The 23,923-nt window shown below is 39.2% G+C and overlaps 1 protein-coding gene across 2 annotated transcripts in view; it reads right to left on the bottom strand.

Moving 5' to 3' along the window:
* The window catches only part of PRKG1 (protein kinase cGMP-dependent 1), a 1,261,642-nt gene that overhangs the window by 1,163,654 nt on the left and 74,065 nt on the right, over positions 1–23,923 (bottom strand). The window contains exon 1 of one of the 2 annotated variants that reach the window (XM_007182835.3): positions 16,446–17,707. The exons of the other annotated variant lie outside the window; for it this stretch is intronic. Within the exon in view, the coding sequence (XP_007182897.1) occupies positions 16,446–16,756 (311 nt within the window). The 5' untranslated portion in view covers positions 16,757–17,707. Of the gene's footprint in view, positions 1–16,445; positions 17,708–23,923 lie in introns of those variants that run through there. 2 annotated transcript variants of the gene reach the window in all.

Raw genomic sequence — 23,923 nt, 5'->3', positions numbered from 1 at the left:
ATATATTTACTCATTCACTAAACTACTACCATGTACCAGGCACTATCCTGGGACCTGGGGCCTGGATCAACAGAGGTGAGCTTACGTGAAGCCCTCTGGACAAACAAAAAGCAGAATACAAATAAATAGATAATTTCAGATAATGAAGTGCTATGAAGAAACCAAAGTAAAGTAATGTAATAGAGACTATTTGGAGTGAAAGTGACCATAGTCCGTTCAGAAGAGGCGTCTCTGAGGAGGTGGTATGGTACCTGAGTGTGTATTTGTGTGTGTGTGTATACATGTAATAACAATTTAAAAAAGATTTAATATTAAGTACCAAAAGAACATTAGAGCTAAAAGAATTCAAACCTATAGGCATTCTCAAAGAGAAATCATTTCAGAGTGGTGTGGGCAGAAGAAAGTTTCCTGTAAGTAAAAGGCAGATGGGAATTGAATAAAAGGGAACATCCCAACTCGCAGCAGAAGGCAAGCAGAGACAGCCCGTTCTGCGCACTGGGACGAAATGCCTTCAGTAATGTTTATGGTACAGTTTATGGTACAGTCTCCCACATTAAGTTTTAAATTCCCATCCTATTATTCCGGGCATTCTCAGACCTTAGGGCACGTCAGAATCACCTAAAGGTGACTGAAATTCCTCCCTTCCTCTCAAGTCTTATGAAGTTCTTCTGTCTTATATTTCTCTCATGTACTCCTGTCCATTTTTTGATTTCATAATTCAAATACCTCCTCTTTGTCCCTTTCATTTCACAGATAGCTCCCTAACCAGTTCTATATTCGCCTCGGGCATTGGTGCTTGCCTTTATCTCATCCAGCTCTCTTCTTTTATTACTTGGCAGAATATGTCTGGGAAGCCCAAATTGCAAGTGGGAGGCTAACTTCAAGGATATACATTAGTGCTAAAAAAAAAAAATGGAGAGAGTCGGGAAGTTGTTGAAAGGTATAAAACATACAGTCTTACACAGCTCCTCCAGATAAACAACTCTTAGTATAGCAGCCAAATGCACAGACTTTGGACTCAGGCAGCACTGTGTGGTCTTGGGCAAATTCCTTAACTTCTTTGAGTTTGCTTCACTTTTGCTGTCTCTACCTTTCAGAACTACTATGAAGATTAGGAAAGAAATGCATACCCCCGGTACAATGCCTGAATCCACTGCATAAACGACAAGCTGCTACTATTATTGCTGCTGTTATGGTTACTCAGGTCATTATGACACTAACATACTGAATCTGGGTACAAAACTCAATTCCTCAGCTTCTGCATTACTCCAAAACAACAACCAAAAAACAGTCCTGTTGAACTTTTTCTGAGACGAATGAGACTTAATGTTTAATGTGAACAACAAATACCCTGGGTCCAAGTACAATCTTAACATTCTAAACTTCACTGAACAAGCCATAAATTGATGTCGCATAGTCCTTCAAGTGAATTGATGTCATTTGCAGAATAAGGTGCCTGTTTGTATGAAATGTATAAAAAAGGTAAATTTATAAAGACAGAAAGCAGATCAGTGAGCGCCTGGGGCTAGAGGTGGATCAGGGACTGACCATAAGGGGGCCCCGGGTAATTTGGGCCATAATAGAAATATTCTAAAACTAGACTGTGGTTATAGCTGCACAACTCCATAAATGTACTAAAAATCATTGTACTATATACATGTACAGTGGGTGAATTTTATGGTATGTAAATTATATCACAACAAAGCTGTTAAAAATAATCTTTTTGTTACATGACACGTTTCAGAATAAACTAGTATTTTTTTTTCCTAATTCCCAAGCTTTCCATTATCAGCTCATCGCCTCAACTGTCATGAATTTGTCCGAGGCAATTAATGTATTCCTCCATAGACTAACAGGGCTGTTATCATTGCGTTCACCCACAATCATAATGTTTTTGAAAAGACACCTTGAAATGCAGTATAAAAGTCATTAACAGAAAGCACTTATAGGCTACGTTTATGTTCTGCATCTGATAGCTTCTCAGCCTGGACAGCAAATATTCAAGTTGGGAATGAATGGCTTTCAAATAGAAATCCATTATCAGCACATAAGTTCTAAGCAGACATTTCAGGAAAGAGAAAAGGCATTTTGCTGTAAATATTTCTGATGGATTGGAATCACATCATTAAAGCAGTGGGTCTTTAAAAATGCACAGTACTCCAGGGCAGTGGTGCCCCAGTCTACACATACAATGGCCTACGTGCTAAAATGAATGTTAAGAGTAATGTTACTACAATGTCACATAAATGCACCTCCAAAGAATGACCACCAAATAGTCTTCGCATCATTAGAGCACAGACAGCTTTTCCTTCAGATACTATACAACTATTATCACTATGATTTCCTAACGTAAATTAACTACAATACATGGCACTCAGTTTAAACTTGGTCAATCCATTCTTCACTTCTCTGTAGGCCTCTAACTGCTTACTGAATGAACTAAATGGCATCATTATAGACCTTCAAGCTTGCTTATGTTTGCCCTTTGTTGTCCATGATTAGCCCAGCCACAGGAGTCAACAAAGGAATCCTTGCTGTCAATCTTCCTGAGTCAAACCCAGCAAAACCAGGCTGGGTTGCATTGTGCTGTTCTCTAGGACCTTGTCAAGACTGAAAGGTCCTGTCTTTCCACCTCGTGCTTTTCAGTTTGGTTAAAAGATGCTTATAGCACTTGAATAATGGAATTGGGTTAATTCAATAACAAGGAAAATGTAATGATAATTCCAAAAGCTTATGTTTTCTGGTATTTGTAGAACGCCATACTATTTTTTGTATCCTGTACTGAGGGACCCACAAACATGATCTCTAATCATGGCATGTGTTATAATCCTCATTCATAATGAGAAAAAGGAAGCTCAGACAGATTCAACCTCGTACACCTCGTGAGTGGTAAAGTAGCAACTGAATCAGAGCCCATGCCCTTATCCATTGAGTATGCTGTGTTCTGAGCCTACCTGCTTGGATTTTCCATAAATGCACTGCTGAACAACAGGACTCAGTGGAGTCTCAAGGCCATCTCATGATGCACTGATGTTGAACAGAGTGTGGAAAGAAGGATGAACTGAGTCTGATGGCCTGTTGTATTTACAGAGTTATCACTTATGAGCTGTTGGATTTGGGTTGTGTTACCTCACCTCTTTGATCCTTAATCATCTCTTCTGTAAAATGGAAATGATCTGTCCTCCTTTATTCATTTAGATATTGTGAGGCATAAATGAGATCACACATACATTCATTTTTCCAGCCAATTAATATATGTTGCTATTAAGCCTCACTTTTATCAGATACAAGATATATAGCTGCATTGGCACATAGGCCTTTCAGGAATTTAACCTCAGACATTCACAGAAGCATATGGTCAGGTAGGGTTAAAAAAAAAAAAAAAAGGTTTTTTCTAGGATTGGGAGTTCCCAGGTTCCATCCTGAAGAGCTAAGAGACAATATGGCAAACAAAATCAGCCTTTAAATGTTCCCTGTTTTATTTTGATTAACGTTGAAGTAAACACCTAATGAATTTATATTTTATCATGAGTTTGATAATCTCTACCATCTCACAATATTAAAATCTATGTGACTATTTGGATAATTAAAATCAGCAAGCTATTACTGTAAACTTGACCGGACTTTGTTAGTGAGAGTTCTGGCTGTGTCCACAAAAGGATTTAAAATTTTGATAGATTATCTGTAAGCTATTTCCATTAATTCCAGGCAAGTATTTCTCCATCAACCCAGTTACTTTTCAAGTTTAACCAATTTATGAGGTCTTATGTCACAGAGCTTAAGACAAGACACTTATTTGCCTTGGAGGACAAATATGCTTCCTGGGAAAGATCATTTAGAATCACAGATTATTCCGAGCCCAGTAACATAAGTTTCCCATTTTCAAAATTTTAAATTTAAAAGATGAACTATCTGAGGGCCAGGAACATGAAGAGGCTTCATTGTGTCCTTCCTCTGGCAAAGAGTTATTAAGCACCTACTGTGTGCCAGGCCTGTCTGGGCTCCAAGGATACAACATGGAGCAAAAGAGACACTGGCTTTGTTTTCAGGGAATTTACCATCTTCTAGGAGAAGGAGATGTTAACCAAACAATGACCAACCTATAGAAATTCAAACTCGGATGGACATGAAAAAGGCAAAGTACACAGCACTACAAAGTCAGACTCTGAGCGCTGGGAACCTATCTCCAGCACAGGTATGCTGGGCTCAATCCATGTTGGAAGAACCCCTGAAAAGGCAATGTTTTTTTTAGCATATAGTCTAAAACCACAGATTTTCTGGCATTAAATAATTTGGGGGGTGAAAAAGAGATGCATCTAGTAGAGCCCTACACTAGAGTAGTTATTTAATAAATATTAAATTTATTGGTAAAGATTGAACAAATACATAAACAACTGAAAACCAATCCATAGACTACGTTACCAGAAAAAAAGAATCAGAGGGTATTTGATAAACTATCTAATAATACTCAGTTAAATTAAGATGCTAATACTTAGGGGAAAATAAATAAGGAGATAAAGCATTGGTAAATTGAGGGAATGTTTCTTTAAAATGGGAATTTAAATTTAAATTTAGTGGTACAGCCCACAAAAATTTTTTAACCAAAAACAAACAAACAAAAACAAAATATGAGAGTACAAGACAGAGAAAGCTTTCTGGGTGTGATACAACAAAAAAATACTTAGGCGTGAGCAACTGTATTAGATAACAATTTGAATACAGCAGAAATACAGTATTCTTGTAAGAAGAACTTCCATGATACTAAGGTTTGCTAGTCTCTAAAAGAGAATGTACTCACGGCCACCATAGGTGTATCGGTATACGGCACATGAAAAAATGTGGGTACATGAAAAATTACTGAAGAACTACATTAAAGGAACACAACCGTAAAAGAGAATGGAAATAGGACTTATACAAAACAAATGAGTTGTTGGGACAATTAGCTAAGCAGCATGGCATGCAGAGAACACGCACGGGCTCTGGGGTAACTCACACCTGCTTTTGCCTGCTTCAGCCCACTGTTTTATTTTGAGCAAGTTGTTTACCTTCTCTGTGCCACACTCTCTCCATCTAAAGAAATGGGATGAACAGTACCTACTTTATCAGATTACTGTGAGAATTAAATGAGAAAGCTTATGTAGTATACAGTAAGACAAATATTTTTAGTAATAATTAGCGGCAGCAGAAGCATCACGAATTGACCAGGAAAGACAGGGCTAAAAAGTAACAATGATTACCTTCACTTTATAAAGGATTTCAGTAAAGATGAGAGAAATTTCTCTCTATGTCTAGAAAAAAAGAAAAAAAGTAAAGAAAAAAAAGTGAGGCTAGTTGGAGCAAGAAAATCTTCCCCCTTAATCATGATGAAGCAATAGACTGAACTACAAAAAGAACCTTTGAAATATAGTAATGGGAGTCAAGAAGGAAGGGGGAAAATCTGCCATAGATGATTTAAAAACTCACTAGCAAGGGTTCACCTGCATGTTATTTAATAACCTCTAAGTTCACCTAGCAGAGAATGCCACTCTTGCCAAGACAAATAAACGTATACTTGAGTTCTTTTCCATCTATCACACTGACAGTAACCCTTAGGAACAGTAACCCATTTATCATCAGAAGACAGAGAACTGCTCTCTGATGATAAATGATTTACGTGGCACAGGACTTCAGCGGTGGTACCAAAAGAAAAGACAAGTCACAGAAGAGAAAGGGTAACCTGAGAAAGGTAGCCTTCTCTGTGATGAGCATTGTTTTGTTTCTTACTTTAGGATAAAGGTTCTGGTGATGTGTTTCACTTTTTTTTACCTCTCTGCGCATTCGGTGGTGGGATCTTCACCAAAGTATTTTAATATCCGTTCTTTTGACCTCTTCATTTCTGAGGGTATAGAAGAGTAACTCTGGATTGCTTAAAATAATCATGAGTATATTATAGATGGAATATCACTTTTGATGGAAATAACAGGAATCTCTTTAAATATCAGAATTCTCTGAAATAATATCTTATAGTTACCCATGAACATGTAAACAAACACTCACACACATATAATGCTTCTAACTTCTCCACTTCTGGAATTTTTTTCTGTAATTATTATTATTTCAAATGCCATAGACTATACTCTCCTAGTGGTTGCCTATCAAAAACAAAAACAAAAACCAAAAAACCTCTTTTTACCTCTTTTTTTTTTTATAGGCTAGTTATTTCCCACCAAAATTCAAAAAGAGGGGGAAATGAACATCTTAATGCCTTAAGCAAAGCATCAAAAAGGCAAAGGCTAGATGAATTCATGAAGTATGCAAAGAGGTGGCAAGAAGTTAATAAAAGATGCTACATTCACAGTGGGCTTTTTATTGTATTTATTTGCCATTCCTTTTCATGAGGACTATTTCAAAGTTAAAACCATTTAGTTTTATGTCATTTAGTGCTACATGAATGAGAAATCATTTAGTTCTTTTTTCTTTTTTTTTTTTCAATAAGAGAGTGTAGGTCTCCATACTAAGTAATGCTAAAACATCTGGAAGGCAGAGTCAGGCAGATTACAATTTTTCATGTCATTATTTTTCTTTTGTGAAGAACAACAAAAAGTCTGAAGTTAGATTTTGAAGAAAAATGACTTTTCCCTGATCAAGGCTACCACTGTTAAAAAAAAAATTAAAGCAGAGTTTCTTTCACAATATTCTAAAGCTTTTCAGATCTACAACAAGAAACATTGTTCATACAAATGGATAATGGAGTTGAATATTACATTGTTATAAAGTTAAGTATTAAGTGAATGACTAGAAACTTTGAGCAGCTCTTTTATATTGCACAGTACCAAATGCTATGGGGGAAAAAAAGATTTTCCTCTAAAAATTCAGAACTGAAGAAGTTCTATGAAGTAAAATCCATTTACTCAAAATAAAGAGGGATTCGCTAAATCGATCTTCCAACCAAAAAGCAACTCTTACGTCTCTGAGTGTCTGTGGGCTTCCTTTTCTAAGCTTTGGTATCCTTGGACAGTTCCTAACTAAGAGGGTAGCAATTACGAAGAGCAAAGACCATGATTCACATAGAGTTCCATGCTCCACAGTGCAGGCAGTGGACACTACGGTTTATTCCACTACACCTTTTCTTTTTTCTCTCTTCCCACTGGCATAATGAGTTGCCACTACAGGCTTAGCAAAATAGTACCTGTGACTTTCAGATGTTTAATATTACTCTGTAAAGGGTATCGTAACACCCTGTCAAACCAGCACAAGTCGAATATGAGACCTCGTCATAATGTAAAATGTGTTACTCAGTCACCAATGATTTAGACAAAATGCATTTTAGGAAGATGTAAGTGTGGAGCTGTGCTGGCTTGTAAAGCTTGCTCGCCAGCCACCTGTAGACGCCAGAGAGAATGGCCCGTCCACCTTGCAGTCCATCAGTAACAATAACTCCAGAGGGACAAAATTTTAAATTCCCATTTTTCTTGCTTGTCACGACAACCCTTTTTTTCTTTCCTCCCAGTCCAGACTTCGAAGCAGTGTCAACACCATAATTTATTGATAGAGTTGGACCATTAAATAGATGATACACAGTACATCCAGAAAGGATATGTTTTTCCCTCACATTATCTCATTATTCCTTGGCCCAAATCTGGTGAAAGCTTGATGGTACCATAATACAATTGATTCAGAAAATAACAAAAGTATTTTGCTTAACTAAAGGGTTTATTATTATTTTGCTTAACTAAAGGTTTGTCATCACTGACATGGAATGCAATTAACCAAATTAAACTGACTGGCTGATACTATAATTATTTCATGTTCAAAGAAATACAACACTACTCGAAAAGAGCAGGTATGGTCTAGAAGTGAGAAAATATAACTGAGCATTAGAAGGTCAATAGCATTAGGAGATCTGCTTTTGACACATATTAATAATTTAAGCTATTTACCTATGCTTTTGCAGGCCCTAAGCTACACCACCTCTATACGGAAGGCAATGAAATTGCATCTTTCATAAAGGAATTCTGGTGAAGTTTAATTAGCACTTATGATCTTTAGACAGGTAAAGGTAATTAACATTTTTAAAAATTTTTTGATGCAGGTGGAAGTAGTATATGTTGACACTAAATTGTCACTGATTCTTTTTCTATGCCTTTCCCCCATCCTTTCATAGCTTGGATTATAAGAACTCTAAGACACAGATACTTTCCTAGTGTCCTACCACCAACTCTTACCCGTCATTCTGCTTCTAACTGCTAAGCCATATAAGTGAACACATGCTTTTGTTCGTGTTTCTTTATTGTTGCTAATTCCTCTTGTGCTTCCCATTTAAGTCCCATAATCAAATGCATGACATGAACCTGGATTCATAATGAAAGTGTTTACTTTCCTTATGATTAACTTCCCTGTGTAATTAATGCCCCAGGTCCTCTGGGCAGTCTTATGACATCTACTCTGCTTTTACATGCTACCTGTCAGCTGAATACATTTTCATATTTTAGAAGGAGGTGGAAAGAAACAAGAAAGCTTCTCCCTGACTCCCATTCTAAAGAGATTATTTTTACCAAAAAGTATTTGCAATTATATTAGCTATTTTCATCACTTATATAAAGTGCTCTGTTGGCTGATCCTCACCTGAGAAGATAATGATTAAATTACAAATGTAAATAGGCTCCCATCAGAGACAATTAGGAACACCTTGAGGAGTTTTTAACAATATAAGGGGAAAGAGGGCAAGAAAGAGACAAAAAAGCTGGCAATAGGGGCAGCAGTGAGGTTATGACCACAGGGCGTAGAAATTCCCAGCTCCCTCTGGAGCTTTCCTGAGGGACCCACCGAGATTCTGTACTGCAGGTTTCACATCAGACCTCTCGTCTGCCTGCAGTGCCCATATCTGTTCACTCAGACCAAACTGTCTGGAAAGGGGGCTGAGAGCTTGTTGTGGTAGCTCTGCTTTTTCTGAAGCCTCCTTGGAAAGTACTCTTCAGCCTGAGCTCAGGCTGTTTGCCTTAAAAGGATAAAATATCTGTAGGAGAAAAAAAAAAACTGTAGCTGGCTACAGAGACATCACATACCAGAAGGAGAAGCGCTACAAGCCCTGTACCGCTCGTCCAAGGGAGGCTGGTCACTGTTTCACCTTTATACACCGAACATTTCATAAAAGCATCTGGGACACCAGGAAGCAGTCTTATTGGCTAACACAGCAACTCCCCTCAGTGAGAGTGGAAAAACAAACTTGGGTTGATGGCTGATCCTGATGTGTCATATTTGAACCATGGCCATGGCTCATGGCTGGCAGGAAAGAGGAAGTGTACTTACCCACTGAAGGGAGCTGCTGCCACTTTCTGTGTCCCAGATCCTTGCGGGTAACCCCAGAGAGCACAGTGAAACTGACATGTGCGGCTGCTATGGAAATTGGGGAGCTGGAGCTGCCTTGCTCCACTGCAAGCAGGGCATTGGGATTGGTAAGAGGGAACCAAGGAAACTGCTTTCCCAAAGCATGGGAATTCAAGGAGCCTGTAACGGCTGACATGGAACGGGCCGCAGAAAAGGTTCTCAGTCCTGGCTGCATATCAGAATCACCTTGGGAGCTCAAATAATATACCTCCACCTCCGGGCCACCAGATAGCAATTAAATCAGAATCTCTGGAGGTGGCAACCCCCCCCCAGGAAAGATGTTTCCTAAATTCCCTAGGTGATTCTAATATGCAGCTTAGGGTTGAGAACTGATAGACCAGGTAAGGTAATGATTACTTACCTGGGAGAATAAACAATAAGGCATTAACTAAATAGTATACACCTATAATTTGCAAAAAAAAAAGTCTGTTTTTAAGTCCCTAGTACTTAAAGGTTTTAGCCAATAGAAACATTCAATTCTTTAAGTGGAAAGTTTATCCTGTTGCTTTAATCTCTCTCTCTCTCTCTCTCTCTCACACACACACACACACACCCCTGTTGTCTTCTTATCAGAGTGTTTCCTAAATTGTGCTGTTCATTGCAATTATCTGAGGAATCTTTTAAAAATACTGATGGCTGGCTTCCACCCCCAGACATTCTGATTTTAATTGGTTTGGGTTTTTTTTAAGCTCCCCAGATGATTCTAATGTGCAGCAAAGTTTGGGAACCATGGTCCTATCTTATTTTTTCCACTTTTCCCAAAGTTCTTCTGCTTCCTAGTTAACTACTGGAGAACAGATACTCGCCTGAGAACAGCCTATATGGTATTTATTAGGATTTCATGCAATTGCCTAATCCTCACATCCCTTTGGGAAGCAGAAGAACCTAGTGGCTAAAGAGAATGGCTCGCAAGTTCAAATTCAGATTCAGCCTTTTATAAAGTGTGTGACTTTGAGCAAGTTACTTGGTTTCTCTGAGTTTTAGTGTCCTGTTCCTTGCTGTTATGAAATAGGATAATCTGGAGTCTTCCTCACAAGGTTGTTTGATAAAAAAGACAATCTATGTAAAGCACAGGGAGCAGTGGCCTGCCACAGAGTAGGTGCTCAATAAATGTTAGCCATTCTGACCTATTCTTTCAGAAAGTGATGCACTGACTTGCCCTCCTCATTCCTTTTACTGCACTGTACAGTGGACTGCATGAAGACCACCAAGCCCTCCGTGGTATCAGACTAAGGAATGTTTCAAAGGAACAATACAAGGCATTCAAAACAAGCACTGGTCTAAAGGGAAACATCTTAATGATTTTCTGCCAAAATCCCAGCATGGCTCCCACTCCCAGAGGAGGCCAGCCTCTGGTAGATTCCAATCTGGGGGTCACAAAGTACTATCTTACTTGCAAATTCCATTCCAGTCTCATTGCCTGTTCACTTGCCCACAAAGCCCATCGCTCCTTTCCAACTTCTTTGCAAACATGGCATAGCTTTCACAATAGTCATCTCGCTTTGCCCTTTCCTGTCCCCCTGACACACATCTCTTCTTCCCACTCTCTCCTGCTTTTTTCCTATTAATAACTCTGAATATAAAATCCATTCAGAAACAAGACACTTTTGAGAGTATACTAGTAGTCGCACCTTTTGTACAACATCTGTTTTGTGTAGCTACAGATTTTGAGCCCTTGTTGATATTTACATGACAGTTTTGGAGGGAGAACATCCCTCCGCTCTTACAAACAAAATATACTCAGAGAGTTCAAACAGGCTGTACGTATTTAACTTCCCAGAAAATACACTTGACGGCGATGCCGAGGAACGCAGTCAGATGGTGAGAGGAAAGGGGAATCGGTGTCAGAAGGCTGGGCGGGAGGAAGTGGAGAAGGGCTGTCAGGCATGGGGTGGTAAACAGCGCCAGCCCAACAGTTCAGATTAGGATTCAAAATGCCACAGATGTGATTGCATAATAAGCTGTTGCGCATACTGGTAAATGCTGCTTTCAGCATGTGCTTATTTATCATATCGTCTTGCATTCTCAGAACGTGGAACATTCAAGTCGGAGGGTTTGAGTGCTAGCATCGGACCCAGTTCTCTGGGATGGGCAGCAGCACCTATGGTAGAGATGGGAGAAAGAGCAGCAGCCTGGTGTTCGAATCTGGTTGCTAGGATACTATGGAGACCCTCCACTGCTAGGCAGACAGGGAAAAAAAAATGTGTCCATATGCCTTCTAACCTGCAAACAGCAACAATAGAAACATCGTCTGCCTTCTTCTACCCTTTCCCATTAGGAATCCAAACCCAACTCTTCAGTGAAATAACAAGTAGCAGGAGCTTGGAAATGTGGCTCAGTAGAGCAAGGAAGCTGGTCATTTATATTCTCAGGCAGTCTCTGGAGCTCCTCTATTGAAGGGCTTATCAGTATTTTCATTATAAGCCGCATTTTAGGGGCAAACAACTATGCTTCAAAACACCCTCATAGGGTTTTAGCAGCCTGGTTTTATTTTTATAAAGGCTGCCACAACTTCAATTTTACTGCATAGGCTATGATGTCAAATTAACAATCAAATTGGAAAGTCTATTAGAATAATGTTAAGTTGGAACTGAACCCCTCCACAAGAACAAGAGAGATGAATTTCAAAACTCGACTTCAGGTTCAATTCTCATCTGGGTCCGGTTCGCCTGGGTATGTGAGGAAACTGCCATGCTAGCCTGTGGCACAAAATTAGATTGTTTCCAGTGGGAACATTTAGAAGTGAGCGGAAAGAGGAGCTTGCTTTCTTTAAGAGTGGAACTCAGTTTCTTTAAGAGTTTTAATCATCTGCTGCTTGGTTAAATTAAATATTCTTACCTAGTCAGGAGAGTTACAGCTATTATCAGGACTGTGCTGGTGGGAGATGGGGGACTGGAGTGACATCTGAGATTCAGAGCTTTATTAACAGGTAGCAATTAGTCCTTGGTGTAAAGTGCACGCTTGTGTGCACACACCTGCGTGCATGCACATGCACACACACACACCTCAATTATTCTAACAACAAGCGGAAGTGCCCTCTCACCTACTCATCCTGATTCTCTCTGGCCTAAACTTGCTCTTCCTCAATTTCCACCACGGTATTCTGTTACAGCCACTAGCTGCTGTCGTTCCCCAGCTGTACCCTCTGCTTTCTTTTGCTGTCTTTTCCCTTTGCTGATGGCCCTCCTCACCTTAACCCCACCCCTCTTATCCCATCACCACTCACCTAAATCATGGCCATCGATCAAATACTTACTTTAAATACCTCTACTTCCACAAGAGTTTCTGATACCATAAAATTAAATGGGCTCAATTATATTTTGCCACCTGTCTTAGGTATCTCCTCTGTGACTTACCTTACTCTACTTTCTAGAATATTTACTTGTGCAGTATTGTTAACCCCTGGTTAACTCCTTCATAGGACTTACACAATTCTCGTCTCTAATGCATGACACTAACTTGCACATGGCTCATCCCATAAAAGTACGGAACTGAGCTATACGGCATATTTGAAATTTAACTGCTACCTTTGAAAGAAATCTATGTTTTAATATCATGCCATCTATGATTACACTAAAATCCTAGAATTCTCCCAACTTCCTACAGAATTTAACAGACAGCCTTTAGGAAGATTCTGTTTCTCCTGAAATGTGCTAATGTCAAGGTTTAAAAAAAAATCAGATAAGATCTTGTTAAAATTAATGTCTCCCTAAAAATAAGAAGATATATTTCTTTCTATCCTCAGCTCTCCAAAGTACTTCACAATCAAAAGGCGTAACATTACAAGTCAAAATATGTCATCATTCTTTGAAATTCAGTTATCTCTAGGGTGAAAAGCAACAGCTTAACAAAAATACAGAGACACTAACAACTTTTGATAGGAACTCAAGTCTTTATAGACCAACTGAAAAAACAGAGAGCCCTATGACAGCAAAACGGAAAGGATTTGAGAATATTTACAATAGGTAAAGGGTTTAGATCAACATACCAGTGACAGAATGTTCTAATCTATTACAGAGTCAATTTTCAGGAATAAAATAGCATGAAATAAAATTACTTTAAGAATCCATAAGAACCACTCTATATACATAATCAACAGGCTGATCTCATAAAATGAATATTTTTATATAGTTTTCATTTTTAAGGATTTGCTTAATTTAATTCAAAACATATAGTCTAATAGTTTTACCTTCTCATATAGATATTTGGTAGCAGTAGAATATAGATTCCAATTTGCTAATCAGTTCTTTGCTCTTCAAATGACAACAGAAAAAGGGCTTAAGGGTTATTTCTAGACACGTGTGAAAGAGACAAACCAAAACAAACCCCCTGCCTCACAGGTGCAGCAGGAGTGCCCCAGCTCTGTGCTAGAATCTGACACAGCCTTCCCTCCAATTCCAGCTAACAGGGAAAATTCCAAACCAAATATGTTACGTTAATTTATATTTTACACTGTTTTTCAAATGATCAAAAAACCACTAAAAAAATAAGTTTTGAAAGATTCTAATCCTCAGAAGATAACCTCGGTAAGCAAAAAGTAAACAAACATATTTGCACACATAGATAATTGAATAGGACATTCCCTGGGCAGTCACCTATATCCAACAGAAAGAGAATAGAAAACTACATGACCATGAATTTGAAATCAATTTTGGACTATTTAGATGGTTTCATGTTAACTCAAACTCCCAATAATCTGTAAGTTTAAGAATGATGACCAAATTTAACTTGTCCTAAAAATAAAATATAAAGATATAAACACTTGTTGCCAGTAAGTTGGTATAATCAAATTATTGATAGTGAAATAAACAGAAATTCAAAAAGTCTCCTTCACTTTGGCAAGAATTCCTAATTCTTTGTGGAACCACCTTGCACAATCATTCAAATGACATAAGAATAATCGTTTTGCATACAATATACTTCTCTTTCTCTTACCAAAGGTACACTCTACACTTAAGCAAATTTTATTCTAGTTTTCTTTATGTAAGTGTGAAAAAAGAACAGATGTTTTTCCAAAATTATTTAAGCTTGGAAGACATTCATTCTATCGTTTTCTTCAATATAATCCTTCAGAATCACCAAAACCATCACGGTGATACCTTAATAGTTGACTTCCTTAAAGCACAAGTTATTAAATAAATATCAGAACGCACAGTATGGTTCAATAGATAAAATGTTTATTATGACAGAATGTTGTGAATTATTTGCCACACTAATTTCATCTTCCACCATGGATTTTTTAAAAAATCTAGTTGCTCTACATGTCAAGCACTAAGAAATTTTTAAAACTTACATTATACAGCTCAGTCCCTACTGCCTAGATTCCTTTAGATCTTGTCTGATAGAATGTTTCACTGGAGTTATCAGCTGGCTTGATCATGCTTCAAATAAAACCTATTAAAATCGTCTTTTTATAAAAGCAGAGTTTGCTCTGAGTTACTCCAAATTCCTGCAGATACTAAAATGAGATCCTATGGAATGCTGAAAGATGCAGAGAGCTGTCTTTGACTTATTTTTTTCATTATGCAAAACTTGGCCCTGGAGAGATGGCCACGTACTTCATTAGCTAAAACAGGCAAGCATGTCAGGACTGCAAATTAACTTACCAGAGAAAGCTGAAGTGGATTCAGATCATTCAGGTTTCGAAAGCAGATCTAAATCTACTGAACTGAACTATTAGGGCAACTCTGTGAGGTTAGAATCTCAGAAATGTTTATCCTTATTGTCTCTTCCCCACACTCACAGAATACAAACTTCTCCTTAAACTAAACCTGCATGAGGAACAGCAAATGCTCTACTGCAACCAACAAGGATAGTTACACGTCTAAGTTTTCAAAAGTATCATTAGTACATACTCACAAGCCACCCCCCACACACACACATCCAATAAATACAAATGGAGACAATCAAATACTCTTTCTCCTTATATTAAATCTTTGTGTTTATAAAGTGAAGGGTTCCCAGGGACCTCATATTATTATGTAACACGTGTCATCCAGCCAACGTGATGCTGTTAGGAATAGAGTAACAAAACCCTTCGTTTTATCAATTATGTCATTATCTATTAACTTAAAATACCATTCATCTGGGTGCTCATTCTATATTAACTTCATGCTCCTGCCACTTTACTCTCCATAAGAACTCTGAGTTGAGTGGAGTATAACAAGTTTCATTCAATTTTCCCACCCAAGTTGCGAAGCCCACTGACATCAGAACTACACAGTTGTCTAAAATGCTAGAACAATACTAGAGTAGTGGCTTCAGAAGCCAGGAGTAAGGCAAACAATGTGTCCACGTTGTCAGTAAAGGTAAGTGTACTTCTCTGTATCTGACCCTAGAAACCTGCAACCCTCTTGGGAGACAGAGGCACCCCATTAACAACATTATATACATTCTTTAAGGAAAATAAGCAATATTCTCCCTCAGATGTTATTAAAAAAATATTTTTAAAAAAAATCTACAGACTAGGCTTCCATTTGTGGATTGTAAATGTCGTCGAATTCTGGAAATCAAAAAATCTTCCCTTTTATATGTGTATTTGCTTATTTTGGACACTTTGATGATGCCAGAACATCAGCTTTGAACGGTACCAGCGAGAAACGCCGGCATGTAGAGAAATCCGGGAGCGCCACAAAAGCATAGAAAGTAAGGGTGATAGCAGATGCATTTCATTTCAAGTCTGATGAGCCTGCAGTTAGGATTTTCCGGTTGGGCAGGTTTGCCAGGGCATTTGGGAGACGGGGCTTTCTATGTATACTCACACATACACAGCTGGACACACACCGGGGGCGCATTCAAACTCTACGTACGGTAGGTGGCCTATATGAATGTATGTGTTTATTAAAAAAAAGAAAGAATAGCTTGACATCTGACAAAGACACGAAGGCAACGTAGGTGCAGTGAGTCTGACTCTGAGAAACGTGCACAGCCCCGCCAGAAGTGCCCGTGAAAATGAAACATTTCTGAGGATGAGGACAGACACGGCAAGCGGGAGGGGCGGGGGCCGACACACAACACAGAGACCCGCAGCTCCCCACCGACAGGGTGCCACACGGACCCGGAGCGTAACCCCTGCTTACTGTGGACTCTTGGGGTAGAAGGGCAGAGTCACATGGCTGAGATCCTGGATGTCGAAGGCGGTGGGCTCAGCGGAGATCGCCTGCCGCTTGGTGCGCGGCTCGCCTTGCAAGGTGCTCGCGCTCTGCTTCTGCGCCTGCTGGGTGGCCGGCCGGATCACCGAGCGGTACTTGTCCAGCTCGTTCTGCAGCTTCTGGATCAGTTCGTCCTTCTGATCCAACTCCAGCTCCAGCTCGTCGATGAGAGCATCCCGCTGCCTCAGCTCCTCGATCTTCTCCTGGAGCGCGTACTGTAAATCCCGCAGGGTGCCCATGCTCCTCCGGGCTGCCGGGGGCTCCTTCCTGCCGCTGCTCCGCGTCTTGGGGCGTCCTCCCCTCTCCGATCAACTTTCCCCAAAGTCGCTGCTGCCTCCCGAGTGCGAAAGCTTCCTACTTGAGACCAAAGCCAGCCCTGGCTTCTGAGCATGCCCAGTCTCCCGGCTCCAGCCACCGAGAGTTTCAGGGCAGATTCCACTTCTCCGGGCTGTGAGGCTGAGCGCGGGGATGAGCCAAAAGGCAGGTCGAACCGGGATTCAACCTGAACCGCGGTGGGCGCCGCGGCGCCAGGGAGAAGAGCCGGGAGCGCGACGGCAGGGCAGCGGGAGAAGGGACTCGGATGGGGGCTCCGAGGCCGCGGCGGGTGTGCCCGGGTCACTCACGCCGGGCGCCGGAGGAAGCCGGCGGAGCGTGTGGGGAGCCCGATAAACCTCTGAGCGCGCCGAGGGCTGCGCGGGCGGAGCGAGGCGGGAGCAGTACTTTGGGGGCGGGGAGGCGGGCGGGAGAGGACCGCGAGGACCCCGCGCAAACTCGGGAAGCGCTAGCCGGCTCCAGAGCGTACCAGGCTGGAGGACGTGGGGCTACACTCCCGGCGACGAGGGAGGGCAGAGCGGGCTCTGCATCCTCGGCGCGCTGACTTCTGCAGGTGTCTGGACCGCCAGCCTCACCAAGAAAGGCTCCCCAGCCTGTGGCTGAGCTCTCGCGTCTTCCACGCAGCCTTTCTCACGGGGAGCGCCTCACACAGGTGGCTAACGCTTGAAAACAAACTTGCCTCTCAGGGAAGGAGAGCGTATCCGTGCAGGGGAGGGACTTCCATTCACATCCAGGTGCCTCTGGGGATGGGGGAGGGAGCTTCTGATTTTTTTCTCCCCCGTAAGCATTGCCAGCTCCTGCAAATGACTTCCCTTTCCGCTCCTTTCAAACACGGATTAACGAACTCTTTTTCGGGGCAAGGGTCGAAACGGGATTGGGCCCCAGAGGGCTGCTCAGCTTCCCCCCAACTGACCCTCCCACTTAAGCCAGTGTCTGCGGAATAGTTTATGGAAGGGTCTTGCCCCTTCCCTGTGCTGAATTCGGGGCGGGGAGTGCAGGGCGGGTCAAAATCATTGCAGAGTTCCAAAAAGTTCATCGTGAAATGGAACCATATCTTTGAAATTACTTCCTTGACAACAACCAAGCCGTTAGGACTGTATCCTTCCACTTGAATGGCAAGACACAAACTTCGAAGAAGAGGGAAAATCTTAAAGGAAAGGAGGACCCTAGACGGGCTGTGGTAAAGTGCCGCCCCACCTCCACCTACTCCCACCTCCAACCCCATCCCTGCCTGCTCAATATTTCCTAAAATGATGACAATTTAGGTAGCATCCTTTCTGTCCAAGGGTAATTCTCCCATCGTGTTTAGAATCCTCCATAATACTTAAATTCCTCATATTTACCTAAATCTTCACCAAATCATTTAAAATTTTAGTATCTTTACTGCAGTCCTCTAATTACTGTTCTTGAGAACTCAATGTTATAATCCTCGAGGCTCTATTTGGCCATTCCTTAACACCAAATAAAACAAAGTAGGTAGAAAATAGATTAAAATTCTGAATTGCAATCCAGAACTATTCACTGGAATCTAAATTTAGCCAAGGACATATATATCAGTCCCCCCCAAAAAAGTGCGCACTTTTGCTATTGAATACACAGCCTGTTCTATCTAAGTAAGAAGAAGAAGAAAAGAATGGGGAGGGGGAGGGGAGGAAAGAAAAGAACAGAACCAGCTAGCCAATGTCACATTTATAAGCTTTTTGATTTAAAGTGTACTTGTTTGTAATTAGAAGTATAAATGAAAAAGGATATATAGTCCTAAACATTCTTCCACCCAGATGATGATTTAATTCAGTACAAATGATATAAGACACTTAATTTTTCTGCTTTCCAACATGGATATTTTCAGAAGTGCATTTCTTTCAGAATGTAATATATAAAGTGGATAATTCCCCAAAATAAACATGAATAATTTACAGATACTGATAGCAGCAAGTAGGAGTTCTGAATTATTGTTGTTTTAATTAAAACTAAACCAAGCAGAAGTGCCCTGGCTTTGTATAACTGACTCCATTCTAAAAGAGCTTCCATGACATTTTCCTTCTCCCAGGAAAAAGGCCAAATTCTTATCTTATTTAACCTATGGGAATTCTTTAATTCCATGGCAAAATGTCTAAAACTAAATGAGACTTTTTTTCCCTATAGATCTATTATAGGGTCCAGGAGCCCAAAAGTTTATGTCTAAAAATATATCAGGAGCAATGTATAGGGGACATCATTAGACAACTGCTAAGCAGAGTTATGTTTTAAGGTTCATTTGAGGCTTAAATGGGGTTTACTTAATGTCTTTGAGCAACACAAAGTAGAGAAGATTCTTCTTCATTTGTAGAAAGCTTGTCTACATGTAAAAAGGATAAAAGAAACTAAAGCATTTTCCCCCCAAAACAAAAAATAGCAGTTCAACCAAAAAAAAAAGTCAGGTTTTTTTTTTTTTTTAACAAAAGTGAAGTTTCTTCCACTGTTATGTAAATATTTTTCATTATTTAAGCTATCATATCTACATGCCACTATAGGATATATCCATGTTACATTTTCATTTTAAATGGAATTCTTGTGATACAAAATATATTCCTTGATGAATCCCATAGTGAGAGTCAGGAATCTGTTGTAATAAATGCAAAGAAACTAAACAGCTGAGAAGATATGACTATTACAATTGACTTACACTTTAAAAGGTATTCAGGGTGTAAGAACATATTTGGTTGTATTAGCCTATACAATGAAAAAGTAAAATTGCCCTTAAATACTTTATAATTGTATATGCAAAATCCAGAATTCTAGGCTTTTCTCTTCCATTTTTAAAGTCAAAAGAAATATTTTAAGTAAGTTTTTCAATGATGTTCTTGACTGTTTAAATCTTGAGGGACCCTGGTTTTCTATCTCAACCTTTTGAGTGATTCCAATATTTTCTTAAATATCTTTTGCATTGTATTTGGTAAACGCTGGAAATAAATTTTACATAAATAATCAAGGTTTTGTAGTTTCATTTCAACAGATTTTACTATATGTCTTATAGCAAACTTAATTGGCTAAGTTATAATATCACAGATCAGGCACAAGCCTACTTCCTGCTATTAGGCTACCACAAATTTGGAATGGAGTGGAGCTGCATATATTGAGCTCTCCCACTGCCTTTCTGGGATGAAATCTTGATGTTAGATACTGAAGCACAGAACAATGCAATTTTGAAGGAACTTAATTTATACACTAGAATTCCATAGTCAACTCACAACCTACTTTCAGCAGTCTCTCTTTGTTGTAGCTCTAATGGAAGCAAAGTTCCACCATTAGCCAGACCCACCTGTGGCATATTGATGCTCTTCAATTTTGCATGCAACTCTCATGATTGAGAATAAATATCATCACACCTTCCTTAATGGAATCTCAGAATCACTTAATGAGACGTTCAGTAATTCAGCTTTATCATAATACTGGCCGTAAAAAAAAATAAAGTCTTTAGGATTTATTATCCTACACTAAAAACATAATTAGCCTCAAAAGAACTCTGATAATTTCGTCATCCAGTTGCCCATTCCACTGGTGCTACATTTCCTGCAGGAGTCCTAAGTTTGAAATTTTCTTCTGCCATTTCATGTACATGTCTTGAACAGCAAAAACCAAAACCAAAAACAAACAAAACATAGATGAGCTATGTTTTGGGTCATGGAAGCCTCCCCTTGCAGAAAATTGCTAGAAGTAACAAGTAACCCTAAGAATCTATATATGAAGGTTACCATTACTGGTAAACATACTGGCTTTCTCAAAACTGTTCTTCTTAATCAAGACCACAAGAAAAATAACTAACTTCCTGGAGCTCTTAATGCATGACAGGCACTGTTCATGTAACCCTACGAGTTGGACATTATTATTATTTCCATTTATATTTGACAAAAGGGAGGCAGAGGATCTCCCACCCAAAGAATATCAAAGCCTGGATTCAAATAAAGACCATTTGATGCAGAGCTCAATCCCATACACCCTGCCCCTCATTGCCTTCTGCAGGACTTCCAAGGGTTGCTAATGCCTTGTTCTGGATCCTGAGATATAAGACATTACTTAACATTAACTAGCCTGACTTTGGGGTTGGGTATATGGAAAGAGGAGAAATTTGGAAAATCCTAAAAGAGCAGGAAAAGATTTTTTAAAAGTTCTTTTTCCCAAAACTGTCTCCACTTCAGCCCCATTTCATCTTGGTTTAGGGTCACCAACTTGCACCCATTTGCCTGGGACTGTCCTGGTTTTAATATTAAAATTGCTTGGGACTGTCCTAGTTTTTAAACTGAAGTCCTAAGTACCCCTTGGTCCTGGGCAAACCAGGATGGTTGGTCGCCCTATATAATTCAGGATTGCAGAACAGAACCTCTCTATTTTATATTTTCACATTTTGTGTTCAAATTTACTGATAGAAAAGTAAAACCAAGGAAGATCTGTAATAATAATACCTATTATTTTAAGCGCATTACAAACCCACTTATGCATTTGTTTGTGTGAATGTGTTTTAGGAAAGCCATCATCCCATTTCAATTCATAATAATACACCACAGGAATTGTCTTTGGACTGTAAGGGGAGATGAGTCAGACAATAGAATTTTAATTATACTTTGATAAATTAGACAAGGATTCAAGGCTCTCTTTTTGGTTTATCTTTCTTATAAAAATCTAGAATTTAGACAGATTGGCTTCCTATAGATTAAGCACAACAATTCAAGCTCCTGCTATTTGATTAAGTCCTATAAAATTAGATTATTCTTACTACTGTGTTTGGTGGCTAGATTTGGCCACCAGGAATGCATATTTAAATGAATATAAGTAAAAATTCTAATGGTTGAGTTGTTTAGAAGTCATACTACCGAAATGATAAGTTCTGGATGGAAAAGGAAAAAAAAAACCCTAAAACATTAATGATGAAAAACTTACTGCAGAGACTTGGAAAGTAATAGTGCATTATACCATACTTGCTAATGTGCTTAGAGTTTAATACCGAATTAGTGTCATAGTTAATATTACTTGAAATGAATTCTTATATTCTGCTGCTTAAGATGATGGTAAGTTATTATTGGACCCCAGCCTAAACTAATGTGCATGGAAATCCATGCACTATCTACCAAGAAGACAATTTCTTTGTACTCTTTACTCAGCTGACCATTTCCAAAGACCAAAAGAAATAAAAGTTTTTTAAGAAGAAATGTATTAAGTTTTCCATGGTTCTTTCATAAATGGAAACATTTTTAATGCGTAAAACGGCATTTAAAATGCTTTCTTCACAAAATATTTTACTGCATTTTAAGTCCAGTGAATATATGCATGAGAATGCAACATAATAATATCTCCTGTATCTGATTAATAGTTTCTCAATTCCATTTCAGTGATTTTTCTGGCATATTAAATGTACATCATTTCCTAACTCAATGCATCAATATTTCCCACAAAACATTCAAAAATATTTGCCAAAGTAATTTTGCATTTGAAAACATATTTGACAGCATGTGACTTAGAGGAGAATAGCTCTGAATCAATGATTTTTTTATTGTCGCTTTTATTTTAAATAGCATTTAGCAGCTGATATAACTTGGCCATTTTCTTCCCACTTGCTTTGTAATCAAAATTTAAAGTAAAAGTGAAAAACCACACTTTGCTAGCGAACTTATTAAAATTAGTAAGGTGGGAAAGTACTGAAGATGTAAGAAAAACAATAAAATAGAAGTTTGAGTGAATCGGAGTTTTATCAGTAAATAACTTGAACGAACTGGGCAAGAGAAAGATGGCAAGACATTTGTTTCGACTGTGAGAATGTCAGAGATTTGGAGGAGAGGGGAAGCTGCAGTCAAAAAGATACAGTAGGGACATATATAGAAATCTTCACTCTCATGAACTTAACTAGCTTCAAATTAAAAAAACTCTTGATATTTGATTTTTATATAATCATGAGATGGAAATCCAGAAATCCATCTCTAATGATAGGCAAATGAAGTAGTAGGCTGGTAAAACAAATAGATACCAGTCTAGGGCCAAAATATGGTACCTGATATTTATGAAAGCATTACCCTTGGAACAAGGATGCATACACTATTTGCTATGTATTTGTAACCAAATGTAAAATTATCAGTCATTTTGCCCACTGTATATTTCTAGAAAAGAATAATTTCTCCCTTGTCCAGACTAGATTTTTTTTTTTAATTAATTAATTTATTTATTTTTGGCTGTGTCGGGTCCTCGCTTCTGTGCGAGGGCCCCCCCTAGTTGCGGCAAGTGGGGGGCCACTCTTCATCGCGGTGCGCGGGCCTCTCACCATCGCGGCCTCTCTTGTTGCGGAGCACAGGCTCCAGACGCGCAGGCTCAGCAGTTGTGGCTCACGGGCCCAGTCGCTCCGCGGCACGTGGGATCCTCCCAGACCAGGGCTCGAACCTGCATCCCCCGCACCGGCAGGCAGACTCTCAACCACTGCGCCACCAGGGAAGCCCAGACTAGATTTTTTTAAATTCATTTTTCAAAGCACAGACTGGTAGGTAAGAATACTTTAAATATTAGTTGCTCAAATTTAAACTTAACAGACAAACATGCAAACACCTATACAATAAATAAGTTGCCCAAAACAGCAATATGTAAAGTATCATATGGTTTTAATGCCCCATACAAATAAATAAAAAATAGGGATTTCTACACTTTTGTTGGTATTAAGCAGAAGAATTAGTGTCTGTTTGAGTCATTGTAATATGTAAGAATGTTTTTACTCAAAGATCAGAGTTAATTTAAGGAGTTATTATGAAAAATTCATCTAAGTTTTTCATAGAATATAGTACAGTCAAAATTCTATCTATCTTCCATAGAAAAGCATTTATGTTAAATACCAATTTAAAGTGGAAAAAATGACAGGGTAACCTTCAAAAATTTATTTGTGGAAGGTTAAAAGCAATTGCTGCTGTTAGGCACATAGAGAACTTGGTGAAAACTGCTCGTTTCCACTTTGCAGTGTCCACTGGTCAGACCCTCTCTCAGTACCCAGCAAGTAACTCTCAGCTGTCACAGAACTGAAACTCCCCTACGGTAGCAGCATTTCCACACATGGCCCATTA

This window comes from Balaenoptera acutorostrata, chromosome 16 (assembly GCF_949987535.1).
Source record: "Balaenoptera acutorostrata chromosome 16, mBalAcu1.1, whole genome shotgun sequence".
Classification (NCBI taxonomy): domain Eukaryota; kingdom Metazoa; phylum Chordata; class Mammalia; order Artiodactyla; family Balaenopteridae; genus Balaenoptera; species Balaenoptera acutorostrata.
The sequence above is the reverse complement of the archived record's forward strand: the minus strand, read 5'-3'. Positions and strand labels throughout refer to the sequence as shown.